Below are 27,923 nucleotides of genomic sequence, written 5' to 3'. Positions count from 1 at the left end.
CCCTGAATTTTAGATAGGGGTTCTGTTTTACCTTGTTGATTCATTATTGTTAACTTTATTTTATTCTTTATACTTTGATATTGTTCTCTCCTTTTGGCTTGTCACCCCTCCCCTTTTGTTTTCCTTTTTTCTGTTGTGTTTTTTTTTTTACCTTGCTGCAGTTGTTTCAATTATACTTTTATTTTTCCTAATATATTTTTTATCTTTCTAATTTTATTTTGTTTTTTATTCTTTGATATTGTACTGCTCCTTGTTTTCTTTCTTTCTTCCTTTTCTTTTTTTTTAACTGTGCCACAAAGTTTGTGGGATATTGGTTCCCAGGCCGGAGGTTGGTCCTGAGTTCCTGTGGTAGGAGCTCCGAGTCCAAACCGCTGGACTAACAGAGAACCTCAGACCCCAGGGAATATCAGTCAGAGTGAGGCCTCCCAGAAGTCCTCATCTCAGGTCCAAGACCCAGCTCTATCCAACTGCCTGCAAATTCCAGTGCTGGATGTCTCAGGCCAAACAACCAGTAAGACAGGAATACAGCACCACCCATCAAAAAAAAAAAAAAAAAAACCAATGAAACGACAAAACAATGTGTTACAGACAAAGGAGCAAGGTAAAAACCTACAAGACCAAACAAATGAAGATGAAATAGGCAACCTACCTGAAAAAGAATTCAGAGTAATTCTAAATACTAAAAATGATAGTAAAGATGATCCAAACTCACGGAAACAAAATGGAGAAAATACAAGAAACATTTAACAAGGATCTAGAAGAACTAAAGCGCAAGCAAACAGTGATGAACAACACAATTACTGAAATTAAAAATACTCTAGAAGGAATCAATAACAGAATAACTGAGGCAGAAAAACGGATATGTGAGCTGGAAGATAAAATGGTGGAAATAATACCCAGGGAGCAGAATAAAGAAAAAAGAATGAAAAGAATTGAGGACAGTCTCAGACACCTCTGGGACAACATCAAATGCACCAACATTCGAATTATAGGGGTCACAGAAGAAGAAGAGAAAAAAAGGGGTCTGAGAAAATATTTGAAAAGATTATAGTCTAAAACTTCCCTAACATGGGAAAGGAAATAGTCAACCCAGGAGGCATAGAGAGTACCATACAGGATAAACCCAAAGAGAAACACGCCGAGACAATTATTAGTCAAACTATCAAAAACTAAGTAAAACTAAAGTAAAAATATTAAAAGCAGCAAGGGAAAAGCAACAAATAACATATAAGGGAATCCCCATAAGGTTAACAGCTGATTTATCAGCAGAAACTCTGCAAGCCAAACGCGAGTGGCAGGACATATTTAAGGGATGAAAGGGAAGAACCTACAACCAAGATTACTCTACTCAGCAAGAATCAAATTCCAATTCGATGGAGAAATTAAAACCTTTACAGATAAGCAAAAGTTAAGATAATCCAGCACGACCAAACCAGCTTTACAACAAATGCTAAAGGAACTTCTCTAGCCAGGAAACACGAGAGAAGGAAAAAACCTAAAAAAACAAACCCAAAACAATTTAAAAAATGGTAATAGGAATATACATACTTATAATTATCTTAAATGTAAATGGATTAAATGCTCCAACCAAAAGACACGGACTGGCTGAATAGATACAGAAACCAGACCCATACATACGCTGTCTACAAGAGACCCACATCAGACCTAGGGACACATATAGACTGAAAGTGAGGAGATGGAAAAAGATATTCCATGCAAATGGAAATCAAAAGAAAGCTGAAGTAGCAATTCTCATATCAGACAAAATAGACTTTAAAATAAAGACTATTGCAAGAGACAAAGAAGGACACGGCATAATGATCAAGGGATCAATCCAAGAAGAAGATACAACAATTGTAAATATTTATGCAGCCAACATAGGAACACCTCAATACATAAGGCAAATGATAACAGCCATAAAAGGGGAAATCGACAGTAACACAATCACAGTAGGGAACTTTAACACCTCACTTTCACCAATGCACAAATCATCCAAAATGAAAATTAATAAGGAAACACAAACTTTAAATGATACATTTAACAAGATGGACTTAATTGATATTTATAGGACATTCTATCCAAAAACAACAGAATACACTTTCTTCTCAGGTGCTCATGAAACATTCTCCAGGAGAGACCATATCTTGAGTCACAAATCAAGCCTTGGTAAATTTTTAAAAATTGAAATCATATCAAGTATCTTTTCTGACTGCAACGCTATGAGACTAGAAAAAAATTGTAAAAAAAAGACATGGAAGATAAACAATACACTACTTAATAAGCAAGAGATCACTGAAGAAATCAAAGAGGAAATCAAAAAGTACCTAGAGGGCTTCCCTGGTGGCGCAGTGGTTGAGAGTCCGCCTGCCGATGCGGGGAACAAGGGTTCGTGCCCCGGTCCGGGAAGATCCCACATGCTGCAGGGCGGCTAGGCCCGTGAGCCATGGCCAATGGGCCTGTGCGTCCAGAGCCTGTGCTCCGCAACGGGAGAGGCCACAACAGTGAGAGGCCCGCGTACCGCAAAAAAAAAAAAGTACCTAGAAACAGATGACGATGAAAACATGACAACCCAAAACCTATGGGATGCATCCAAAGTAGTTCTAAGAGGGAGGTTTACAGCAATACAATCCTACCTCAAGAAACAAGAAGCATCTCAAATAAACAACCTAACCTTACACCTAAAGCAATGAGAGAAAGAAGAACAAAAAAACCCCAAAGTTAGCAGAAGGAAAGAAATCATAAAGATCAGATCAGAAATAAATGAAAAAGAAATGAAGGAAACGATAGCAAAGATCAATAAAACTAAAAGCTGGTTCTTTGAGAAGATAAACAAAATGGATAAACCATTAGCCAGACTCATCAAGAAAAAAAGGGAGAAGACTCAAATCAATAGAATTAGAAATGAAAAAGAAGAGTAACAATTGACACTGCAGAAATACAAAGGATCATGAGAGATTACTACAAGCAACTATATGCCAATAAAATGCACAACCTGGAAGAAATGGACAAATTCTTAGAAAAGCACAAGCTTCCGAGACTGCACCAGGAAGAAACAGAAAATATAAACAGACCAATCACAAGCACTGAAATTGAAAGTATGATTAAAAATCTTCCAACAAGGAAAAGCCCAGGACCACATGGCTACACAGGTGACTTCTATCAAACATTTACAGAAGAGCTAACACCTATCCTTCTCAAACTCTTCCAAAATATAGCAGAGGGAGGAACACTCCCAAACTCATTCGAGGAGGCTACCAACACCCTGATACCCAAACCAGACAAAGATGTCACAAAAAAAGAAAACTACAGACCAGTATCACTGATGAACATAGATGCAAAAATCCTCAACAAAATACCAGCAAACAGAATCCAACAGCACATTAAAAGGATTATACACCATGATCAACTGGGTTAATCCCAGGAATGCAAGGATTCTTCAATATGTGCAATCAATGTGATACACCATATAACAAATTGAAGGATAAAACCATATGATAAGCTCAATAGATGCAGGAAAAGCTTTTGACGAAATTCAACACCCATTTATGATAAAAACCCTGAAGAAAGTAGGCATAGAAGGAACCTACCTCAACATAATAAAGGTCATATATGACAAACCCACAGCCAACATCGTTCTCCATGGTGAAAAACGGAAACCGTTTCCAGTAGGGTCAGGAACAAGACAAGGTTGCCCACTCTCACCACTATTATTCAACATAGTTTTGCAAGTTTTAGCCACAGCAATCAGAGAAGAAAAAGAAATAAAAGGAATCCAAATCAGAAAAGAAGTAAAACTGTCACTGTTTGCAGATGACATGACACTATACATAGAGAATCCTAAAGATGCTACCAGAAAACTAGTAGAGCTAATCAATGAATTTTGTAGAGTAGCAGGATACAAAATTAATGCACAGAAATCTCTTGCATTCCTATACACAAATGAGTTATTTGTAATGAGGTGGATGGACCTAGCATCTGTCATGCAGAGTGAAGTAAGTCAGAAAGAGAAAAACAAATACCATATGGTAACACATGTATATGGAATCTAAAAATAAAATGGTTCTGATGAACCTAGGGGCAGGACAGGAATAAAGACACAGACGTAGAGAATGGACTTGAGGGCATGGGGAAGGGGAAGGGTAAGCTGGGACAAAGTGAGAGAGTAGCATTGACATATATACACTACCAAATGTAAAATAGATAGCTAGTGGGAAGCAGCTGCATAGCACAGGGAGATCAGCTCAGTGCTTTCTGACCACCTACTGGGGTGTGACAAGGAGGGCAGGAAGGACACGCAAGAGGTAGGGGATATGGGGATATACTATGCATGTAGCTGTTTCACTTTTTTATTCAGCAGAAACTAACAGAACACTGTAAACCATTTACACCCCAATAAAGATGTTAATTTTTTTTAAAAAAAGGAAAGGTGTCAATCTAATATAGACAGTTAGATAATAGCTAATGTTTTGCTTACCAGACACTGTCATATTTGACTTTAAATTGAGAATTCTGGGAAAGGGGATAAGCTGCAGCTTATAAACTGTACATCTTAGCGGAAGGAGGTGAACTAGATTATCTAGCTGTCATTAAAACTATATAACTTTAACCAGCAAAAATACATGGCACAACAGGTCAGAGAGATGCCTTTGAATACAGTAGAAAGAAAATAATTCATCGGGACTTCCCTGGTGGCACAGTGGTTAAGAATCCGCCTGCCAAAGCAGGGGACACAGGTTTGAGCCCTAGTCCGGGAAGATCCTACGTGTCATGGAGCAACTAAGCCCGTGTGCCACAACTACTGAGCCTGTGCTCTAGAGCCCACGAGCCACAGCTACTGAAGCCCACGTGCCTAGAGCCCGTGCTCTGCAACAAGAGAAACCACCACATGAGAAGCCCGCACACCACATGGAAGAGTAGCCCCCGCTCGCCGCAACTAGAGAAAGCCCACGCACAGCAACGAAGACCCAACGCAGCCAACTAAATAAATAAATTTATTAATAATAATAATAATAATAATTCATCAAAAGGCAGTGGTTAATCCATAATGATTCTGAAGAATATCTGGCTCTGATCTAGTCCCCCAAACCACTACAATGTTAGTATTTTAATCACATGAAAAATAAATATAGTAACTCTACCTCTCTATCTTGAATTATATAAATGCATAATTCAAGCTACTTTGGCAAAACTCAGTGATTAATGGCTTTTCTTGGCTTTAATTCTCTCCATAGCTAGCTTTGCTTAAATTGGCTAATTAAAATATGAAAATTTTGCTATCAAAAGAGAAATACTAAAAAAACTGTAAAAGTTATCTTCTGAAAAGTTATGGACATAAGCAATAAATACAGTGAAAAACAGGTTCATCCGTCAAAACAAAACTAAATACGTAAGTGAAAGAAATGAAATTTTATTTTAATGTAAGAAAAACAAAATAAGCTTGGTGTTATTGAAGGATAAAAAGAGCCAATCCATAATCTCCCAAGGCTTTCAAAAAGCTTTCTCTATTTTGACTGATGAACACATTTCCAGCCATCAGATAACACCCAAATAAGTCAAAAATTTCTATACAACTTTATAGCAGTATGCTCTGGATTCATATTTGTTGTTGAGGAAGATGAAGGAGGAGGAGGATGGCTGATGGAAGAAGAGAAAGGGAAGAAAGGGGGGAGGGGAAGGAAGTGGAGGAGAGAGGGAGGACGAGTGGAGAAGGGGGAAGAATAAGTGATGCCACACCAAAGTTCAATATGTCTTGCTTGAAGATAGGGTAAGAATACACATAACTATAAGTATCAAAGAAAGATAAATTATTAATATTCTAGCTAAGGGTAGGGTGGTGGCAGGTATAAGGGAAAAAAAAAAGAAGCAACAAAACTAGGCTCTACTAGCCTAAGAATGAGGTCACTGTGGAGCCACCTACTTTTCTCTATAGAGCAATTTAAACTTATCTCTATGAATAACACAGATGGCTGGTAGACAAGGAAGAACAGGGAAATAAACTTCCACCAAGAAGGGGATATTTAAGAATCAAAGGAAAATATTAAATATGCTGAGTTCAAAACAAAAAATTTAGGGCCAACAGATATTAACATGGCAACTACATGCAATACTGTAGCTTTAAAAAGTAAACAGGAAGCTGTCAGAAAATCTAGATGGGTTACATCATCGTAAGTACTCCTAAATAAATGTCTAATATCTATTTTAAATTTGACATTCCAAAGGGCTTTCTTTGCGTCTAAAAATGACTGAAATTCTTACAGAATATTACTATTAATGGAACTCGAATAGCCAATGCATTTGACATGGAGTGAAATAGAGTGGTCATGCTAGTTCTTATAGGAATTGTATTAAGAATATTATTAATATTAAGAAATAAATATGATTATAAATTAATATACATAATACATAATATATTTCAAAATAAATTCCAAAAGGAATCTAAATTAAATGTTCACACAACGGAAATGTAAATAATTCATTTTTTATTATATAGTCAACTCTTGTGGGGTAGATTATTTAATGTATGCATTACTCATGGGAAGTATGTTTAATAAAATACTTAGAATTATCATAAACCAAAATAAAATTCATATTAGAAGATGCTTAACATTGAAACTATATAACTACCAAAGACTCACCACTGACACTATTACAAATTCGAAACATTCCTCTTACCACTAAGACTATAGCACCTCCCAGCCTTTGTCAAAGTGAATCTCCAGAACAAAGCAATGATTTCGTATCCCTACACAAAAAGTAGGTAAGAGAAGAAAAAAAGGAAGAAGGGATCTTGTAGTTGCCCAACGTGTCTTGTTGCAAGAGAATTAAATGAGTTAATACATACAAAGTGTTTAGAAGAGTGCATCTGGCACATAGCAAGCATTCAATAACATTGACTATTATTCCCATACAAAAATAGTGTTTTACAGAAGTCCTAGTCTCTGTAAACTATCTAAGAAGAATAAATAACCCATATTTGGTAAACTCATTGAGATCTTCAGGGTCAGTGCCTTGCCAATGCTCTTCAAGGCCCATCAGCATTAATTATAAAAGCTACTTGGGTGGTAATCAACATGAGTGATTTTGTTAAGCTTTTTTAAAAATGAACTTTATAAATGTCAAGCACTAGTTCTGCTGTTTTGAAACAATAACTAACTTCTTTTCATGCTGGCTGATCATATATTTCGAGTCAATTTAAGTTAACTGATCTTTTCTTTTGGAAGTATTCAAAATCTCAATGATTTCATTCCTAATACATAATTCAAAAAGAAAATAAAAATATTAAATCCTGTGTAATCCCTCAACAATATACACTTCCTAATATAACACTAATTTGGACATAAAGATATTGGCAGTTGGCTCCCATCCTCTACAACATGCTCACCCCAGGGATCTATGAAAAAAGATTAACTCCTATCACTACATTATATGTACTAATTATTCCGTGAACTGGGTTGGGCTTTTCCTGCTAAGTCATGAATTTTTCCAATAAATTTTTTTCCAATAAATTTTTCCATTTATTGCCTGCAATTCTACCGGCTGCCATTAGGTGGTACCTGCTAATGGAAGCTAAGAAGAAAAGAGGTAAAGCACACAATTCTATAAACAAAAGAATATTCTATCAATGATCATCATAATAAAATGTCACTATTCACTATAAGGTTGGTTATATAAAAAATATAATTTGAAATAATACAAATAATTCTATAACACATATTTAACCTTTGGTTATTTTTGTCCAGTAAGTTTTTATAAAAATCTGTAACTGATAACCTAGAAGACAACAGCCTAGAGTTTCTTCTGTTCACTGCTTCTGCTTATTCTTCCTTTCTGTGACTATTTTAAGACTTCTGGGCTTCAGAGTTTGGTATGAAATCTTACTGGTGCCTGGAATTATTTTCCTTTAACTACTTTCCTAGAAGACTTCAACTCTCAACTCAACCCTCAACTCAAACGTTATTTCCTTTGTGAAGCTTTCCCTGATCACCAAACATCTTACTCGAAATCTGCCACAGAGCTTGAGGCAGATGGGCCTAGGTATAGTACTTATTTAGTCCTCTATAACATAGTGGGCCAGGGCATAAACACAGATTTTATGAGCCAGCAATGCTGGACTATGACCAAGATTAAATCAGCCGATAAAGACAGCCAGTTCTTCACAGGCCAAGATCTGGTACAGTCATGCTCACTATTTTCCACAATAACTCTTACACAGGTACATTACTTAGTAGCTGTCTTTGGTGGTGTTAGCCAAATAAAAACAATCCCAGTGTATAAACAAAGGGAGAATTGTACTAAAACAGTGGCAAAGTTAGCATTCTTGTAGCATATGGAAAGTTTGCAATAAATTAATTAACCATATGAATCAACTGTCTGCTGTGGAAAGCTGCTGTTAAGTCAATATGTCCATAATCCCTCTGAGAGAGATATAAACCTTTCAACAACACTAACAATAACAACGATAATAACAGCAGATAACTTACGGAGTGCTACCATGAGATGAACACTATCCTAGGCACTTTAGGTATATAAATTCATTTAACGTTCACACAACCCCATTTCACAGAAGACAAAGCAGAGGCACGGAGACACGAAATAACTGGCCAAGAGTCACTGTAAACGGCAGGGTCTGGATTCAAACCTGCATAGTCTGGCTTCAGGGTCCAAGCTGAGAACTACATTTTACTGCCTTGTAACTAAATGGAATATGGAATATTTTCAAAACCTGGAGAAAAGACACAATGGTGAAGTTGTGATCATGTCCTATACTGAAATGGGGAGTGACTTTCCCATAGCAGGAAATACCTTATGCTAAGACCCACACATTCACACACCCACTCACCCTCCAACACCTACAACTGAAACAGAACAGTACTAAACCGTGACACAGTAACAATTTCTACTTGATTTTATTTTGTAAAAAATGCTGGTCATGACCCGAAAGGGGTCTCACAATGCAGTCTGGAACACACTGCACTACCCCAGGATCAGCGTTACCATGCAGCCATCTACTCTGAAGGAAGATATAGTAAACAGGATACAGATGATTGTGGGCTTAAGATAACTAAAACTAGCGAGGGGATGTGATATAATGGACCCAGGCACGAGGTCCAATCCCTACTCCACCTCTAAATAGATGTGTGACCTAGTGAGTCACTTCCTTCTTCGAGCCAGTGCTGTGAGGATTAAGTGAGACAGTGTATATAAAGCTCCTGGCCCATAACACATATAAAGAAACACCAACTCTTGGGTCCACTCTGTTGGTTTGAAGTAGTTTTCATAAAAGCAGAGGTTGGGGTTATTTTGAAATAGGAAATGATCCAGTGATTGATACTACAACTTACTGAAGACTCAAGCACCATCCTCTCTGGAAAAAAACTTTCTCTTTCCCAGGTGAGTCTGAACTAAGGTCCAGGCTGAAAAGTAACTAGAGGAAAACTATGCTCTTCCATTATGGGATCCATGTTTCCTAGCAAACAGGGCTTCATGTACCTCTGAAGAAATAATCCAGAATGAGCCACTCCCATGTCCTTGCTGCAAATCATAGTGTTATGGGTACCCAATGATCCTGGGAGCCTGGGAAGCTCCCTGCAGAGTGAGGACCATGTTGTATTCATCTCTGTGCATTCAGCTCAAAGCATGTTGCCTAATGCAGCTCCTGACCCACAACAATGGATATAAAATAAATACTTGCTGAGCTTAACTGAAGAAAATTTCTTAGCTCTGGCCTGTGGAGAAAAGATCCTCCAAACGCAAATCTGGTTCATTTCTGTATGACTCCCTTTTTGCCTCTTCTTCGTGCATTCCCACAGTGGACAGTCATGTTGGTAACTATTTTGACACTACCCACTGCTTTCACTCCTCTTTCCTAATCAAAGCCTATTTAGTATTGGCTTATACTTCTCTGTAGTTTAGTTTTAGAATTGTTCTTCACGTAGATAACTGGTGCTTATTGAAAGGGCAGAATTAAATTAATGCAGCCTAAGACTTTTATTTTACAGATGAAGACATTGGTCCAGGAAGGGCAAGTATGTTGCCCAAGCTCTCACAGGTAGTAGATGACAGATGTTGAATTAATTTATGGTCCAAGCTTTGCATTACAGTAACAGCAAACTTGGCCTTGTATATTTTAAACACATTTGGTCGAAGAAAATAAAAAGCCCAGAATGGAAGTTAACTTGTATCGAGCACAAGCTATGTGCCAAGAACTATGCTTTCCATATATTACCACATTTAAAACTTGCAGCAAGGCTACGAAACTGCACAAATATATATTTTGTAAATTCTCTGGGTGACATGAAAAAACATTGAGCTTTGAAGATACACATAGCTTTCTCTGCCAATGCTAATATACTAAGATAGACGGCACTAACTGGAGAAGCTCAATATGAGCTACCAAAAATGCTGTTACATATTTTTTAAAAATATAGTAAATACAGAACTTTTAACTGCATTCCACAAGTAGAATTAAACTAAGTGTTATGACAAAGGAATCCTTTAAAAGCTGGTATGGATGGAAAAAAAAAGGCTGGTACGGATGGCAATTTAATAAAATTGCATTAACAGACATTAAAATGTCCACACACCCCAAGGAGCTTTTCTTTATATGTGTCCTACCTATAGATGTTTACCACAACAGCACAAAGTTTTAAAATATCTACTGACTCAATTAAGACTATCAACAAACTCAGGGAGTTCCCTGGTGGCCTAATGGTTAGGATTCCGGGCTTTCACTGCCTTGGCCCGGGTTCAATCCCTGGTCACTGAACTGAGATCCTGCAAGCCGCGCAGCCAAAAAAAAAAAAGAGAGAGAGAGAATATTAACAAACTCATATATTAGCATGCTTTTATGAAAAATATATATAAACAAGTGTCGCATGAAAATATAACAATTATTTTCCAAAGGAAACAAACAAAAATAGTAAGAAATGTAGCACTATTCTACATTTTTGCAAATCACTTTGAAGTGTGACTTTAGTAGAGGACAGTACTTAGTACTTCTGTATTCAATCTGTTACAATATGCTGTTCTTGTTAAACCACATGAAGGGAAATCCATCACACAGGTATGCAGGGGGGAAAAGGAGTATTTTAATAGCCTTTTCAGATAGTTGTGGATATTCTTCAATACTGCACCAAAAATTCAACCAGTGGGTAGTTTCTTAAAAGTTAGCTTCAATGTGGAATCTGAAACTAAGTCAATACACTTTACACACTCTTACATTAAAATCTATAGGTCTATCTTAAACTTTGCAGAGATCCTTTCTGTAACATCGTGCACTGGTCACTTTTTAAAAAATACTGGTCACTGGGCTATGAAAATCTTCAAAATGTTGATATATTTCATTAAACAATTGTAAAAAAAAACCCCAAAAACCATACTCATTAATATAACTGATTTCATCAAAACAAAACAAAACAAAAACCCTTTAAGTACTAAGAAGCTGTCAAGCTCAAAGAAATATTTTAAAATTTCCAACGTTCTATATTTTACCTGAAAACTCAAATTTCATCACTGGACACAAATCTGTCAGTTGTTTTCATTAAAATAACAGTGACTTTGTTCATTTTTTTAAATAAAATGTCTGCCAAATGTCCAGTCTGAATAACCATACTTTGTCTGTTGACAGTTCTTACAAGTAAAAATGGTGTTCCATGAAAAAGAAAGTTGGCTCACAACTCAATCATGCAAGTGCTTTTCCTTCAAACAATCATGTTTTGGTATGCAGCAGAAGTGCTTTATATGCCATTCCCATTTTGGCATAGAGAACAGTAAAGACATGTACTCAAGTGTTAAGATTTCATAAAACTAATGATTTTTACTGCTTCATCAAGGACATCCTTATGTAAAACTGGCATTTTTAAAAGAAATTATGAATGTGTGGCAGTAAATACAATGATTACTCATGCAGTTTGGTACCACTGCCTTGATTAAGGCCAAGATACCAGGGGTTTTACCCACTACTGCTTTGGTGTCATCAGTGCAAATGTCAACCCAGTGAAAAAAGCCAAATTATGCCTTACCATTTTTATGAAAATAGTTCTGACCTTGTAGAGCAGCAAAAAGATCTCAGAGACCTCCAAAGGTCCCTGGATCACACTATGAAACTGCTGTTGCAAACCACTGTTTCATTCATCATTATATCTCCTATACTATATCTTTATATTAGAGAATTTGCTACATATATTTTGTTGTCCAATAGCCAATCCACAGTGCATAGTAAATACATTCTAACTGATGATGCTAGTTTCCTAAATCTAAGAAAAATTATGTGAAAAGGGCTCTGGAAGATTGTCTCAACTGTGGGTTGAAGTGCTTGCTCTACCATTGGCTAACTACCTACGTGACCTTGTCTAAGTCACTTCTCTCAACATCAGTTTTCCTATCAGGTAAGATCTGGACTAGCTCAGTGATTCTCACCTGAGGCGTGGGTAGCATATGGATGGAGATTACATTCACTACAAATGATGAGCAGTGTTACTGATGGGAGTATGTTTTATGTATGAAAACCCTAAAAGCAAAAAAAAAAGAATCACTGACCTAACAGAATGAAAGCCACTCATTATAAAATTCTTAGAATATGGTTACAAGTGCCCTGACCTTCACCCATCCAATTTATTCCATAGAGATGTTAGGGTAATTCATCTTAATGTAAATCTGACTGTGTCACTCCCCTGCTTAAAATCCTTTAACCTCTTGTAGTTATCCTTGGAATAAAATCCAAATGTGTTCAACGTGGTCTGTAAGGCCCTGCATGATTTGGCCCCCACCTACTTAAGCAAATTCATCTCATGCTGCTCTCCATCTTGCTCGCTGTGCTTTAGTGATGCTGGATTTCTCTCAGTTCCTATAATAGGCATTTTAATATGATGTCTCCTCTGTCTGGGATGGCATCCCCCTCTTTTCAATGACCATTCATCTTTCACATCTCAGTTTAAACATCACAACCTCATAAAAGTTTTTTCTCCAGTATGCTTTAGGTCTTCCTCATATATTGTTCCTTCACAGCATTTTACATGCATAACTATTTACTTAACTATTCATAAGTATTTTCAAATGTCTATCTCCTCACTGTATTTTAAATTCTACAAGAGCAGGAACTGCTTTATTTACCCACAAAGTCTAGGTAAGCCTGAGCACACAGTGGGTTGTCAATAAATATTTGCTGGTTGATAAGACAAAATGATTTTACAAGAGCACAATGGAATTAAGAATGATGAAAGTTGTGTTTGCAAAGGATATATTTTTCTGTGAAAAAATAAATTATGTAATGCGTTATGAACAAGAATCATAATCTTCAGCCTATTTGGGGCATGTAAGTAATACCGCCTAGGAAAGATAAAGAATGCTAACTACAACACAGTTATGTGATATAAACCAGAAGCTGCTCTACTTCTTCAGTTATTCTATGCAGAGATAAAGCTATGTAACCAAATTTTTGTTGGAAAAAATGTCATCAGTGAGCCTTATTTCCTCCATGAAAACACAGACTGTTATTGCAAGAATGTAATAACCACATGAAGTGTTGTTAAACAAGTCTGTGCTAGCTCTATTTATAGATAAGTTAGTACAAGTTTCCAACAATATCATTTGTTTTATTCAAATTAATAGAACACAGCCCATTAAGGAAATATGTATCAAAGGGAAGCTTGTAATTAACAATTTATGAGATATTTCTACTTTATATTCTACTTGATTTTATTACTATTATAATAACAGAAAAGTGTTACCAAGAGAAAATAAACTATTTTCACTTGGAGCCTTTTTAAAAAGCAGTAACAAATTTAACATTTTCATCAAGACAAATTTTAGAAGTACCACCACAAGAAAGGATAGTTTATAACACAGAAATAGTTTTACAAGTCATATAAACTTAGATTTAAAAAGAAGCAACAGGAAAAGTCAACTCATTATTCACACCTCGTAGCAAAGAGCCTGATAACATGCCATCCTAACTTCATCAACTCTGTCAATATGAAACTAAAAAGATGAGGTGACAATTTTTTCAAAGTTGGGAATGGATTCAACAGGCTTATACAACGCAAGAGAAAACAAGGGATTCAGAAACAGTATACATCTACATTTGCCATGTAGTCACAGAAGCTTAGGAAAAAAATGGAAAGGATGATATAAAAAGGAAAAATCGCTTGTAGCCAAAACTTTCAGAAAAAGTCAGAGAGTCAAACAAAGAAACATTTTAATTTGAATTATGAGTTTCAAGAAGAGCAAAACTGCAAGCTATGGAAACATCTTTTATTCCCATTCCTGCAACTAAATTCAATTCATCAGTTTTCACAGGAACAATATTCTTCATAAACAACTACTCCATAAATGGCCAAGAGGGCCACCACATACCATTAAGAATACTGGTACATTAGTCATACATACAGGTCCATTCAGTCACGCATGGAGTGGACCAGTTGTACTGACGCTACCTTGCCTGGCCTAGAAATCCCCAGAAGAAATTCAAACCACCTTCTATCAAATACTCAGTTAACCTAGGGATGCCAGTAAACAAGTATACTCTTCAACATTTGGAAACATCCATATTCCCTTTAAAAATAAACATATAAGTGAATAAATAAACAAATATTTTAAAAATTGAACTGCTGTAACAGAGATGTACTGGTGAAATTAACAATGTTTTTCTTATGGATTTCAAGGTAAAGAAAATACTAAAAAGCATCCCTCACCATTTATAATCCCCACATAGAAATCACTGTTCAGCACTGATGTTCCCTTAGCCAAAACAAGCTACTGATTAACAACTGTGAAAAGTGTGCAAATAAAGTAAAACATAAACGTGGACTTGATCAAACTTTCTGCCAACATTTTTGAAGGTATGAACATCTTACCCTTCTTACGTATGGCAATGCAGTGCACGAGCAACATTTTGTATAAAAATTACATAAAACTTAAATCAAGGATAATGTGACATTAAATTTTTATATAATTCCTAGAGACATAAGGTGAAGTTTTATACTGTAAACATATGACAAAAAATATTATCTAAGTAAGTTGAAAGTGCTAGGACAACTATAAATCAAACAAAGGCTATTCAAGCATAACAGGAGCTTAAAAATTAAAATGTATATAAAGTTAAAATGCTTAATTATAAATAACTCTTGACTGTTGAGTAAGTTTAACTCCCCCAGTAATATTTTATTAGCTTATTTTGAGTTACAAAATATAAATGACATTATATCTGAGCTTTAAAAAGAAGAATATAAAAGGTTTTTTAGTTCTGCATCTCTTTCATTAGTAACACTAAAAAACTGTGCTATAGTTTTTTGAAAAATTACATTATCAGGTTTTTTAGTGAGCCAAACCATGTCACCAGTTAACAGAGTAATGTATAATTCATCTGTAAAATTATGTGTGAAACTTCTCCTCTGCGTCTAGTGCTGACTTCTTCAGACCAGCATCCAATTACTTTCAATCACCACAAGATCAAAATATACTTAATAAATATCTAGACTGTTTTTGGTGAGTTGTTTTCAAGTCACTTCAAAATAACTGATTAACTAATGCCCTATTTTATGCTCTTACCAATTCCTAAGAGAAAACTAGTTCTAGAGCTCCAAATACTGCATGGTTCTCAATAACTGTTAATTTCATTTTCCAATTAAGATACGTTTCCAGGATTTTGTGTTTCATTGTATTATGTTTCATGATAGGAATTGAGAACACTGACATCTTCCGTTTAAAATACAATTGATTACAAACCACAAAAATCCAACCACAGTCTGTGTAACAAATTAATCCACATAAAATGGTGAATGGTGATATTTAGAGCCCAACCACAATCATAAACCCTAATTTTAAGTTCTAAACCTAACCTTTTAAAGAATTTGTCCTGGTAGCTAGCTCTGCAGTGAGCTATTATTATTATTTTAAAATCTTGCAGACTTTTTACCTACTGTGTGTTTTCTCAATATAAATAGAAATAAAATAGAGCTGAGTAAAAGGAAACTATTTTGAAAGGAATGAATTTATATGAACCAAATGAATTTATGATAAAATTAAAAGATTTACATTTTTTCCATTCAAGCCTACAGAAAAAGCTTGTCAACAGAAGCTAAATCAAACTAACACCAAAACGTGCACATCTCAATTACAGCAGTAATTTCAGAATAGATTCTCATGACTCTCAGAACTCATGAAGAAAAAGAGCTTTAAAAAGTGTCTGAGGGGCTTCCCTGGTGGCGCAGTGGTTGAGAGCCCGCCTGCCGATGCAGGGGACACGGGTTCATGCCCCGGTCCGGGAAGATCCCACATGCCGCGGAGCGGCTGGGCCCCTGAGCCATGGCCGCTGAGCCTGCGTGTCCGGAGCCTGTGCTCCGCAATGGGAGAGGCCACAACAGTGAGAGGCCCGCGTACCGCAAAAAAAAAAAAAAAAAAAGTGTCTGAGTAAATTATGTCTTTTACTATAAGCATATTTCACCACAATCAGAAAGTATGAATAGGAACATTTTTGGCATTTAGGTTCTACTGACAGCTAAACCCTAAATCCCATTAATCGTTCAAAGAAGTTACTGTTCCATGTAAAATTTCTACAACAAATGCTTTAAAATATATAGACATATTTTTAATTACCCACACAGTGAAAATAAAATAAAAGCTATTAATTTTACAAATGCTGGTATAATTAGAATAATTAGAATTAGATAAAAGGATCAAAGAAATAAGTTAGATAAAAGCAACATCAGATAGTGTAAAAACAAGTTCTAAACAGTATATTTTCTTTTTTAATTGAGGTATAACTGACATATAACATTATATTAGTTTCAAGTGTACAACACAATGATTCAATATCTGTACCTACTGCAAAATGATCACCACAATAACTTTAGTTAAAATCTGAAAACAGACACTTTCTGTTTCTATAATGGGATCACCCAAAAAGAACCATTACTTATGTGGCAGCATGGACAGTATAAAACTCTGCCCAGAATCAGAAAGTAAGCAAGAAAAAGTCTCCTAGCTGCCAGAGATGGCAAAAATTAATGTTATTTAAAAAGTAAAACTTGGGACTTTCCTGGTGGCGCAGTGGTTAAGAATCTGCCTGCCAATGAAGGGGACACAGATTCGAGCCCTGGTCCAGGAAGATCCCACATGCTGCGGAACAACAAAGCCCATGTGCCACAACTACTGAAGCCTGTGCGCCTAGGGCCCGTGCTCCGCAACAAGAGAAGCCACGACAATGAGAAGCCTGCATACTGCAACAAAGAGTAGCCCCTGCTCACCACAACTAGAGAAAGCCCGCGCGCAGCAACGAAGACCCAACGCAGCCAAAAATAAATAAATAAATAAATTTACATATTTAAAAAGAAGAAAACAGCATTTTCCAGCCATAGTGATACAACTCCCTCTCTCTCCTACAGCCAACAACATCATTTACACTCTGTGCCTAGTGCTCCCAGGAATATACTTTGGGAAATGAAGGTTGCCACCAGTAAATGCTTTTCATGGTGGGATTCAGTAAATTATAAATCTTTTTTTATTTCGTTGCAGCTTATAAGGATGCACAATACCAATTAAAATTCTTGGCGAATTCTGGCATGGCACAATGAAAAGAGCATGCACTTTCCAGACCAAGAGGAACTTGAGTGCTCCGCCACTCATCATGACCTTGAGCAGCCAATTTACCGCTGAGTTTTACAGGCTTTTGCTGGAAGGCTGCTAGGCATATCTGACTTGACTTTAATAATCAATAACGTATGTAAATACAATTATAAAATTCTCCAAGGAATGATGATTTACATAAATGGATCTCAGAAAATTAAACTTTTCTATAGCCCAAAGGTTTTTTTTTCTATTTAAATATTTTTGGGAGAAACTTAAAAAATATATTAGCTTCCTTTTATTTCTAGGTGTTTTGAATATAATTTAACATTTTCATAGTTTATACATTACTACACCATGGTATAACATGCCTCAGAAAGTCTTCACATGTGTAGGCCAATTTTACAGCTTTTTCAGTTCTTTTTTTTTTTTTTTTTTTTACTAAATTTACTTATTTATTTTTGGCTGTGTGGGGTCTTCATTGTTGCGTGTGGGCTTTTGCTAGTTGTGGTGAGCGGGGGCTACTCTTCCTTGTGGTGCGTGGGTTGCTCATTGCGGTGGCTTCTCTTGTTGCAGAGCACAGGCTATAGGCAAGCAGGCTTTAGTAGTTGTGGCTTGTGGGCTCTAGAGCTCAGGCTCAGTAGTTGTGGTGCACAGGCTTAGCTGCTCCACAGCATGTGGGATCTTCGCGGGCCAGGGCTCAAACCCATGTCTCTTGCCTTGGCAGGCAGATTCTTAACCACTGCGCCACCAGGGAAGCCCAGAAAATGCTGTTTTCTTTCGTTAATATATTTCTCAGGATCTCTAGTCCTTGGCACTATAACTCTCCAAGGAAAGACAAAGGAACCCTTTCTCCATGGACACCCTACAGGTACTACCATTACTAGGAACAAGCTTAGGAAATCCTGCTACAATCCCTAATCCCTAGGTTCTCACAGTTTAATCAGCACTGATATGCAGAAAATTAAAATACACTGAAAAAATGTCCAAGAAAAAACTTAAGTGGAGTACAACGAACTATAATCCCCACTACCCTTTTTACCCATCTTATATTCAACTTTTAGATTGGGGGTGGAATGGATGACTTCCACATAAGCTAATATTAAGAAGATCCTCCCAACTTTTTATTTGGAAAAGGTTCAAAGCTACAAAAAGGTTAAAACAATAGTACAATAAACACCAGATACACTAACATTCATTTTGTTACATCTATATTCTCAGTCTCTCTCTTTCCATACATATATTCAGACACACATGCACAAAAATATACACAAATGCACTTTTTATTTTTGTTATACCATTTAAAAGTAAGTTGCATATCTCATGATACTTCACACCTAAATTCCCTAGCTGGTATCTTCTAAGAACAAACACATTCTTCTATATAACCATGATTCCACATGACATGAAGCAATAATACCATCTGTGTCAGTTAACAACTGGTGCATAACAAAACATTTTTAAATTTTAACAGCTTAAAACAGCAGGAATACAAAGCAATACTGAGGAAAAAGAACAAACCTGGAGGCATAACCCTCCCAGACTTCAGACAATACTATAAAGCTACATCATGGTATTGGCACAAAAACAGACATACAGATCAATGGAACAGATTAGAGAGCCCAGAAATAAATCTACACACCTACGGTCAACTAATCTTCGACAAAGGAGGCAAGAATATACGATGAAGAAAACACAGTCTCTTCACCAAGTGGTATTGAGAAAGCTGGACAGCCTCATGTAAATCAATAAAGTTAGAACATTCCCTTACACCATACACAAAAATAAACTCAAAATGGCTTAAAGACTTAAATATAAGCAAGACATGATAAAACTCCTAGAAGAGAACACAGGCAAAGCATTCTCTGACAAAAACTGTACCAATGTTCCCCAGGATAGATCATAATCCTGGGTCACAAATCAAGCCTTGGTACATTTAAGGAAACTGAAATGGTATCAAGTAACTTTTCGGACCACAATGCTATGAGACTAGATATCAATTAAAGGAAAACAACTGTAAAAAATACACACACGGAGGTTAAACAATATGCTACTAAATAACCAAGAGATCACAGAAGAAATCAAAGAGGAAATCAAAAGATACCTAGAAACAAATAACAATGAAAACACGATGACCCAAAACCTATGGGATGCAGTTCTACGAGGGAAAGTTATAGCAATACAATCCTATCTCAAGAAACAAGAAACATCTCAAATAAACAACCTTAACTTACATCTAAAGCAATTAGAGAGAGAAGAACAACAATAAAAAAAAAAACCAATAGTCAGCAGAAGGAAAGAAATCATAAAGATCAGACCAGAAATAAATGAAAAAGAAATGAAGGAAACAACAGCAAAGATCAGTAAAACTAAAACTTGGTACTTTGAGAAGATAAACAAAATTGATAAACCATTAGCCAGACACATCAAGAAAAAAAGGGAGAAGACTCAAAAAAACAGAATTAGAAATAAAAAAAGGAGAAGTAACAACTGACACTGCAGAAATACAAAGGATCCTGAGAAATTACTACAAGCAACTATATGCCAATAAAATGCACAACCTGGAAGAAGTGGTCAAATTATTAGAAAAGCACAACCTTCTGAGACTGAACCACGAAGAAATGGAAAATATAAACTGACCAATCACAAGCACTGAAATTAAAACTGTGATTAAAACTCTTCCAACAAACAAAAGCCCAGGACCAGATGGCTTCACAGGCGAATTCTATCAAACACTTACAGAAGAGCTAACACTTAGCCTTCTCAAACTCTTCCAAACGATAGCAGAGGGAGGAACACTCCCAAACTCATTCAACGAGGCCACCATCACCCTGATACCCAAACCAGACAAAGATGTCACAAAAAAAGAAAACTACAGGCCAATATCACTGATGAACACAGATGCAAAAATCCTCAACAAAATACTAGCAAACAGAATCCAACAGCACATTAAAAGGATCATACACCATGATCAAGTGGGGTTTATCCCAGGAAGGCAAGGATTCTTCAATATAGGCAAATCAATCAATGTGATATACCATATTAACAAACTGAAGGATAAAAACCATACAGTAATCTCACAGATGCAGAAAAAGCATTCGACAAAATGCAACACCCATTTATGATAAATATTCTCCAGAAAGTAGGCATAGAGGGAACTTACTTCAACATAATAAAGTCCATATATGACAAACCCACAGCCAACATCGTTCTCCATGGTGAAAAACAGAAACCGTTTCCACCAGGATCAGGAACAAGACAAGTTTGCCCACTCTCACCACTATTATTCAACATAGTTTTGGAAGTTTTAGCCACAGCAATCAGAGAAGAAAAAGAAATAAAAGGAAACCAAATCGGAAAAGAAGTAAAACTGTCGCTGTTTGCAGATGACATGATACTATACATAGAGAATCCTAAAGATGCTACGAGAAAACCACTAGAGCTAATCAATGAATCTGATAAAGTAGCAGGATAAAAAATTAATGCACAGAAATCTGTAGCATTCCTATACACTAATGATGAAAAATCTAAAAGTGAAATTAAGAAAACACTCCCATTTACCACTGCAACAAAAAGAATAAAATACCTAGGAATAAACCTAACTAAGGAGACAAAAGACCGGTATGAAGAAAACTATAAGACACTGATGAAAGAAATTAAAGATGATACAAAGATGGAGAGATATACCATGTTCTTGGATTGGAAGAATCAAAACTGTGAAAATGACTCTACTACCCAAAGCAGTGTACAGATTCAATGCAATCCCTATCAAACAACCAATGGCATTTTTCACAGAACCAGAACAAAAAATTTCACATTTGTATGGAACCACAAAAGATCCCGAATAGCCAAAGCAATCTTGAAAAAGAAAAACAGAGCTGCAGGAATCAGGCTCCTATCTACAGATTCAATGCAATCCCTATCAAACTACCATGGGATTTTTCACAGAACTAGAACAAAACATTTCACAATTTGTATGGAACCACAGAAGACCCTGAACAGAGAAAGCAGTCTTCAGAAAGAAAAACAGAGCTGCAGGAATCAGGCTCCCAGACTTCAGAGTTTACTACAAAGCTACAGTAACCAGGACAGTATGGTGCTGACACAAAAACAGAAATATAGATCAATGGAACAGGATAGAAAGCCCAGAGGTAAACCCACACACATATGGTCACCTTATCTTTGACAAAGGAGGCAAGAGGATACAATGGAGAAAAGACAGCCTCTTCAATAAGTGGTGCTGGGCAAACTGGACAGCTACATGTAAAAAAATGAAATTAGAATGCTTCCTAACATCACACACAAAAATGAACTTCAAAATGGATTAAAGACCTAAATGTAAGGCCAGACACTATAAAGCTCTTAGAGGAAACCATAGGCAGAACACTCTATAACATAAATCACAGGAAGATCCTTTTGACCCACCTCCTAGAGAAATGGAAATAAAAACAAAAATAAACAAATGAGACCTAATGAAACTTCAAAGCTTTTGCACAGCAAACGAAACCATAAACAAGACGAAAAGACAACCCTCAGAATGGGAGAAAGTAATTGCAAATGAAGCAACTGACAAAGGATTAATCTCCGAAATATACAAGCAGCTCATGCAGCTCAATATCAAAAAAACAACCCAATCCAAAAATGGGCAGAAGACCTAAATAGACATTTCTCCAAAGAAGATATACAGGTTGCCAACAAACACATGAAAGGATGCTCAACATCACTAATCATTAGAGAAATGCAAGTCAAAACCACAATGAGGTATCACCTCACACCAGTCAGAATGGCCATCCTCAAAAAGATCTACAAACAATAAATGCTGGAGAGGGTGTGGAGAAAAGGGAATCCTCTTACACTGTTGGTGGGAATGTAAATGGATACAGCCACTATGGAGAACAGTATAGAGGTTCCTTAAAAAACCAAAAACAGAACTACCATACAACCCAGCAATCTCACTACTGGGTGTATACCCTGAGAAAACCATAAATCAAAGAGTAATTCAAAGAGTAATGTTCACTGCAGCTCTTTTCACAATAGCCAGGACGTGGAAGCAACCTAAGTGTCCATCGACAGATGAATGGATGAAGAAGATGTGGCACATATATACAATGGAATATTACTCAGCCATAAAAGGAAACGAAATTGAGTTATTTGTCGTGAGGTAGATGGACTTACAGTCTGTCACAAAGAGTTAAGTAAGTCAGAAAGAGAAAAACAAATACTGTATGCTAACGCATATATATGGAATCTGAAAAAAAAAAAATGGTACTGATGAACCTAGTTCCAGGGCAGGAATAAAGAGGTAGACATAGAGAATGGACTTGATGACATGGAATGGGGGGGCGAAGCTCGGGTGAAGTGAGAGTAGCATCGACATATATACACTACCAAATGTGAAATAGCTGGCTGTTGAGAAGCAGCAGCGTAGCACAGGGAGATCTGTTCAGTGCTCTGCAATGACCTAGAGGGGTGGTATAGGGAGGATGGGAGGGAGGATCAAGGGGGAAGGGATATGGGGACGTGTATGCATATGGCTGATTCGCTTTGTTGTGCAACAGAAACTAACACGGTATTGTGAAACAATTATACTCCAATAAAGATCTATTAAAAATAAATAAATAAATAAAGTATGTGTTTCACCTAACTAATACCATCTGTATATTTTCATTTATAAGATTTTTCATTGTAAGTTTCTCTGTAATATTACAAATAATTTATTCTTGTGAACTACTCTTAATACTAAAAATGAATCATACAATATAACAACTCAGGAAAAAGCTGCTCAAATATTCCCTGTAATACTCTTGAATCCTAAGCCAACAAATATAATGCAGAAGAATCTGAATAGGGACTTCCCTGGTGGGCAGTCGTTAAGAATCCACCTGCCAATGCAGGGTACACAGGTTCGAGCCCTGGTCCGGGAAGATCCTACATGCCACAGAGCAACGAAGCCCATGCGCTACAACTACTGAGCCTGCACTCTATAGAGCCCACGAGCCACAACTGAGCCCGCCCGCCACAACTACTGAAGTCCATGCGCCTAGAGCCCATGCTCCACAACAAGAGAAGCCACCGCATTGAGAAGTCCGCACACTGCAATGAAGAGTAGCCCCTGCTCGCCGCAACTAGAGAAAAACTGCATGCAACAACAAAGACCCAACACAGCCTAATTAATTAATTAATTTTTTGAAAAAAGAATCTGAATAAACATTAAATCAATTTTTTCAGCTATTACTTCCAAAAAACCATTTAAAAAACAAATTTATATAAGCTATTAGATTCAGATGGAAATCAGCCTTTACTATAAAAAGTAACAAAGTTTAAAGTCATTTGAGTCCACTTAACAGCATCAATCTGATCCATTACGCTCCCTAATAAACGCTACTTGAATTTCTTCCAACTCTCATTTCTACAGCTTCCATATTTATTTAAGCAAACCTTATACGGCCAGCTAAATTCAAGGTAAAGTTGAGAACAATACTATATAAACATCAGGATTACTAATATTCTATCTCTTACTTTACTGGCAAGATTGCTACAATATAAAGGTTAAAGAAAATACTGAAATATATGAATGTATTAGATGAATTACCAACAATACTCACGCATCATTTGAGCAAGTCATAAATTCTCCCTTTATTTTGGGATGCCATGAGCCAGTATGAAGCATTGCTGTATGACCCTTAAAAAAAAAAAAAAAGAAAAAATTCTTTTAAAAATGTAAAAATAAACAAACTGACCAAAAGCTGACATAGTATGCTTAAAAGTAAAACGTTTTAGTCCTCCCCAAGGCACACTATTTTAATTACAAACTGATATTATGTTATTTCAGTTTTATTTCATAATATGCTTTGTTTATTTCACTTTGTTTATTTGAATTTTAATTCACTGTGTAAGCCCTCCTGCCCAGGAATTAGTACAGTGCTGACATATAACAGGTGCTTAAAAAGAAAGAGCGGGGGAAATGACAACCTCTCTTCAGGAACGAAGTAAAAAGAAAAACCACGATAAGACAATGGGGAAAAAAAAATCAGTGGAAAAGAATTAAGGAGAATAGAAAGTACTTACAACTAACCAAGGCAAAAGCAAGAGGATGGGGAAAAAAAAATCCGTTCTTTAAAATGTGTCAACAATCTTAATTCTACAATACATCTGTAAGAATAAATATGTGAGAAAATAGAAACATCTTTAAAATGATTCAGGAAGATTAGCCCTACTCAGGATGGAGCATAATACAAAAACACTGCAATTATTTTATTTATTTATTTTTATCTTTATTGGAGTATAATTGCTTTACAATGTTGTGTTAGTTTCTGCTGTACAACAAAGTGAATCAGCTATATGTATACATATATCCCCATATCCCCTCCCTCTTGAGCCTCCCTATCCCACCCCTCTAGGTGGTCACAAAGCACCCAGCTGATCTACCTGTGCTATGCGGCTGCTTCCCACTAGCCATCTATTTTACATTTGGTAGTGTATATATGTCCATGCCACTCTCTCACTTCATCCCAGCTTCCCCTTCCCCCACCGTGTCCTCAAGTCTCTCTCTACATCTGTATCTTTATTCTTGCCCTGCCAGTAGGTTCATCAGGACCGGTTTTTTAGATTCCATATATGTGCATTAGCATACGGTATTTGTTTTTCTCTTTCTGACTTACTTCACTGTGTGACAGTCTCTAGGTCCATCCACCTCACTACAAATAACTCAATTTAGTTCCTTTTTATGGCTGAGTAATATTCCACTGTACACATGTGCCACCTCTTCTTTATTCATTCGTCTGTCGATGGACATTTAGGTTGCTTCCATATCCTGGCTATTGTAAATAGTGCTTCAATGAACATTGTGGCATGTATCTTTTTGAAATATGGTTTTCTCAGGGTATATGCCCAGTAGTGGGATTGCTGGGTCATACGGTAGTTCTATTTTTGGTTTTTTAAGGAACCTCCATACTATTCTCCATAGTGGCTGTACCAATTTACATTCCCACCAACATATGTGGTTGCTTCCCACTAGCTATCTATTTTACATTTAGTAGTGTATATATGTCCATGCCACTCTCTCACTTCATGCCAGCTTACCCTTCCCCCTCCCCGTGTCCTCAAGTCCATTCTCTAGTAGGTCTGTGTCTTTATTCCCATCCTGCCCGTAACTTCTTCAGAACTACTACTTTTTTTTTTTTTAGATTCCATATATATGTGTTAGCATACGGTATTTGTTCTTCTCTTTCTGACTTACTTCACTCTGTATGACAGACTCTAGGTCCATCCACCTCCCTACAAATAATTTCATTTCTTTTTATGGCTGAGTAATATTCCATTGTATATATGTGCCACATCTTCTTTATCCATTCATCTGTCAATGGACACTTAGGTTGCTTCCATATCCTGGCTATTGTAAATAGAGCTGCAATGAACATTGTGGTACATCACTCTTTTTGAGTTATGGCTTTATCAGGGTGTATGCCCAGTAGTGGAATTGCTGTCTTCCACCCATTTTTGGATTGGGTTGTTTGGATGTTTTTGATATTGAGCTGCATAAGCTACTTGTATATTTTGGAGATTAATCCTTTGTCAGTTGCTTCATTTGCAAATACTTTCTCCCATTCAAAGGGTTGTCTTTTCGTCTTGTTTATGGTTTCCTTTGCTGGGCAAAAGCTTTTTTTTTTGCAGTATGCGGGCCTCTCACCGTTGTGGCCTCTTCCATTATGGAGCACAGGCTCTGGATGCGCAGGCTCAGCGGTCATGGCTCATGGGACCAGCCACTCTGCAGCATGCGCGATCTTCCCGGACCGGGGCACGAACCCGTGTCTCCTGCATTGGCAGGTGGACTCTCACCCACTGCGCCACCAGGGAAGCCCTGTGCAAAAGCTTTTAAGTTTCATTAGGTCACATTTGTTTATTTTTGTTTTTGTTTCCATTACTCTAGGAGGTGGGTCAAAAAGGATCTTGCTGTGATTTATGTCATAGAGTGTTCTGCCTATGTTTTCCTCTAAGAGTTTTATAGTGTCTGGCCTTACATTTAGGTTTTTAATCCATTTTGGGTTTATTTTTGCGTATGGTGTTAGGAAGTGTTCTAATTTCATTCTTTTACATGTAGCTGTCCAGTTTTCCCAGCACCACTTATTGAAGAGACTGAATTTTCTCCTTTGTATATTCTTGCCTCCTTTGTCAAAGATTAAGTGACAGTATGTGTGTGGGTTTATCTCTGGGCTTTCCATCCTGTTTCATTGATCTATATTTGTGTTTTTGTGCCAGTAGCATACTGTCTTGATTACTGTAGCTTTGTAGTATAGCCTGAAGTCAGGGAGCCTGATTCCTCTGGCTCCGCACAAACACTGCAATTAAAACACTGTGATGTCGGTATAAAAACTGACATACATACCAAATCAATCACAGAGTATATATTTCAAACATAAACACACACATACACACACACACACAATTCCCTCCTAGGTAGCAAAGTAAGTTATAGTGGTCTCATACTCTAAGTTAGGTTCAGATGGGGCAGAAAAGAACCTAATATTTTTTAGTATAATAATGACAAGGCCACTTATTCTGAAAGGGTCCAGAATAAAGCTAAACTAAAAGTAGTAAAATGTGCATATTTAAATGACTTAGAAGTAAAATAACTGTAGCTCTCTGGAAAGACTGAATTGGAACTGGAGTACCCACACATGGGCCTGGAGACCCATCTCTAGTCCCAGCTGCTCACAATGCCTCAAATAGTATCTGGCCAACTCCTGACATTCTGTTCATGTTAAAAAGGTACAAATAAGGACCAGAGATCTGGAATCTCTTCCTGCAGTAGGAAAGAATGGACTGAAGTACTGCCTGGAGGGACTAGATAGGAAGTTTGAGATTCCACTTTCCTCTCCCGAGCTCAAGACTTGTATATTCAACTATCAACTTGATTGACATTTCCATTTGCATGTCATAAGCATTTCAAACATAATAGGCCAAACAGGGAAATCTTGATTCTTACTGCCCATTTTATTTGCAATAAACTTCTTTCCTAGTTGCTAAAGCTACAAACGTGGAAGTAATCCTTAAAGACTCCAATAACCCCTAAACTCTCTTCTCTCTACCCACCCAGATTCAATCCACTAGCTAGTCCTGTCAGTTCAACCCAAAACACATCTCAAATCTACCCACTTTTCTCCTTTTTCACTACTACAACTCTTATATGAACCAACATTATCTCGTGTCTCTACATCAGTTATTATGTACTGTGACAGGCCTGTGACTAGTCTCTCTACTTTTACTCTTGTGTAATATGCTCCTCAAAGCAATCAATAAAATAGAGACACAAATTGAGAGGACAAACATAGGGGCACCAAGGGGGGAAAGTGGGGGGTGGG

At 36.8% G+C, this 27,923-nt stretch overlaps 1 protein-coding gene across 1 annotated transcript in view; it reads right to left on the bottom strand.

The window, feature by feature from the left end:
• The window catches only part of WDR70 (WD repeat domain 70), a 297,198-nt gene that overhangs the window by 156,824 nt on the left and 112,451 nt on the right, over window positions 1-27,923 (bottom strand). Inside the window, exon 9 of the mRNA XM_024754657.1 lies at window positions 24,168-24,244. Within this exon, the coding sequence (XP_024610425.1) occupies window positions 24,168-24,244 (77 nt within the window). The remainder of the gene's footprint in view (window positions 1-24,167; window positions 24,245-27,923) is intronic.

The sequence above is a fragment of the Neophocaena asiaeorientalis genome, unplaced genomic scaffold (assembly GCF_003031525.2).
Source record: "Neophocaena asiaeorientalis asiaeorientalis breed wild unplaced genomic scaffold, Neophocaena_asiaeorientalis_V1.1 scaffold229, whole genome shotgun sequence".
In the NCBI taxonomy this organism is placed as follows: domain Eukaryota; kingdom Metazoa; phylum Chordata; class Mammalia; order Artiodactyla; family Phocoenidae; genus Neophocaena; species Neophocaena asiaeorientalis.
The sequence above is the reverse complement of the archived record's forward strand: the minus strand, read 5'-3'. Positions and strand labels throughout refer to the sequence as shown.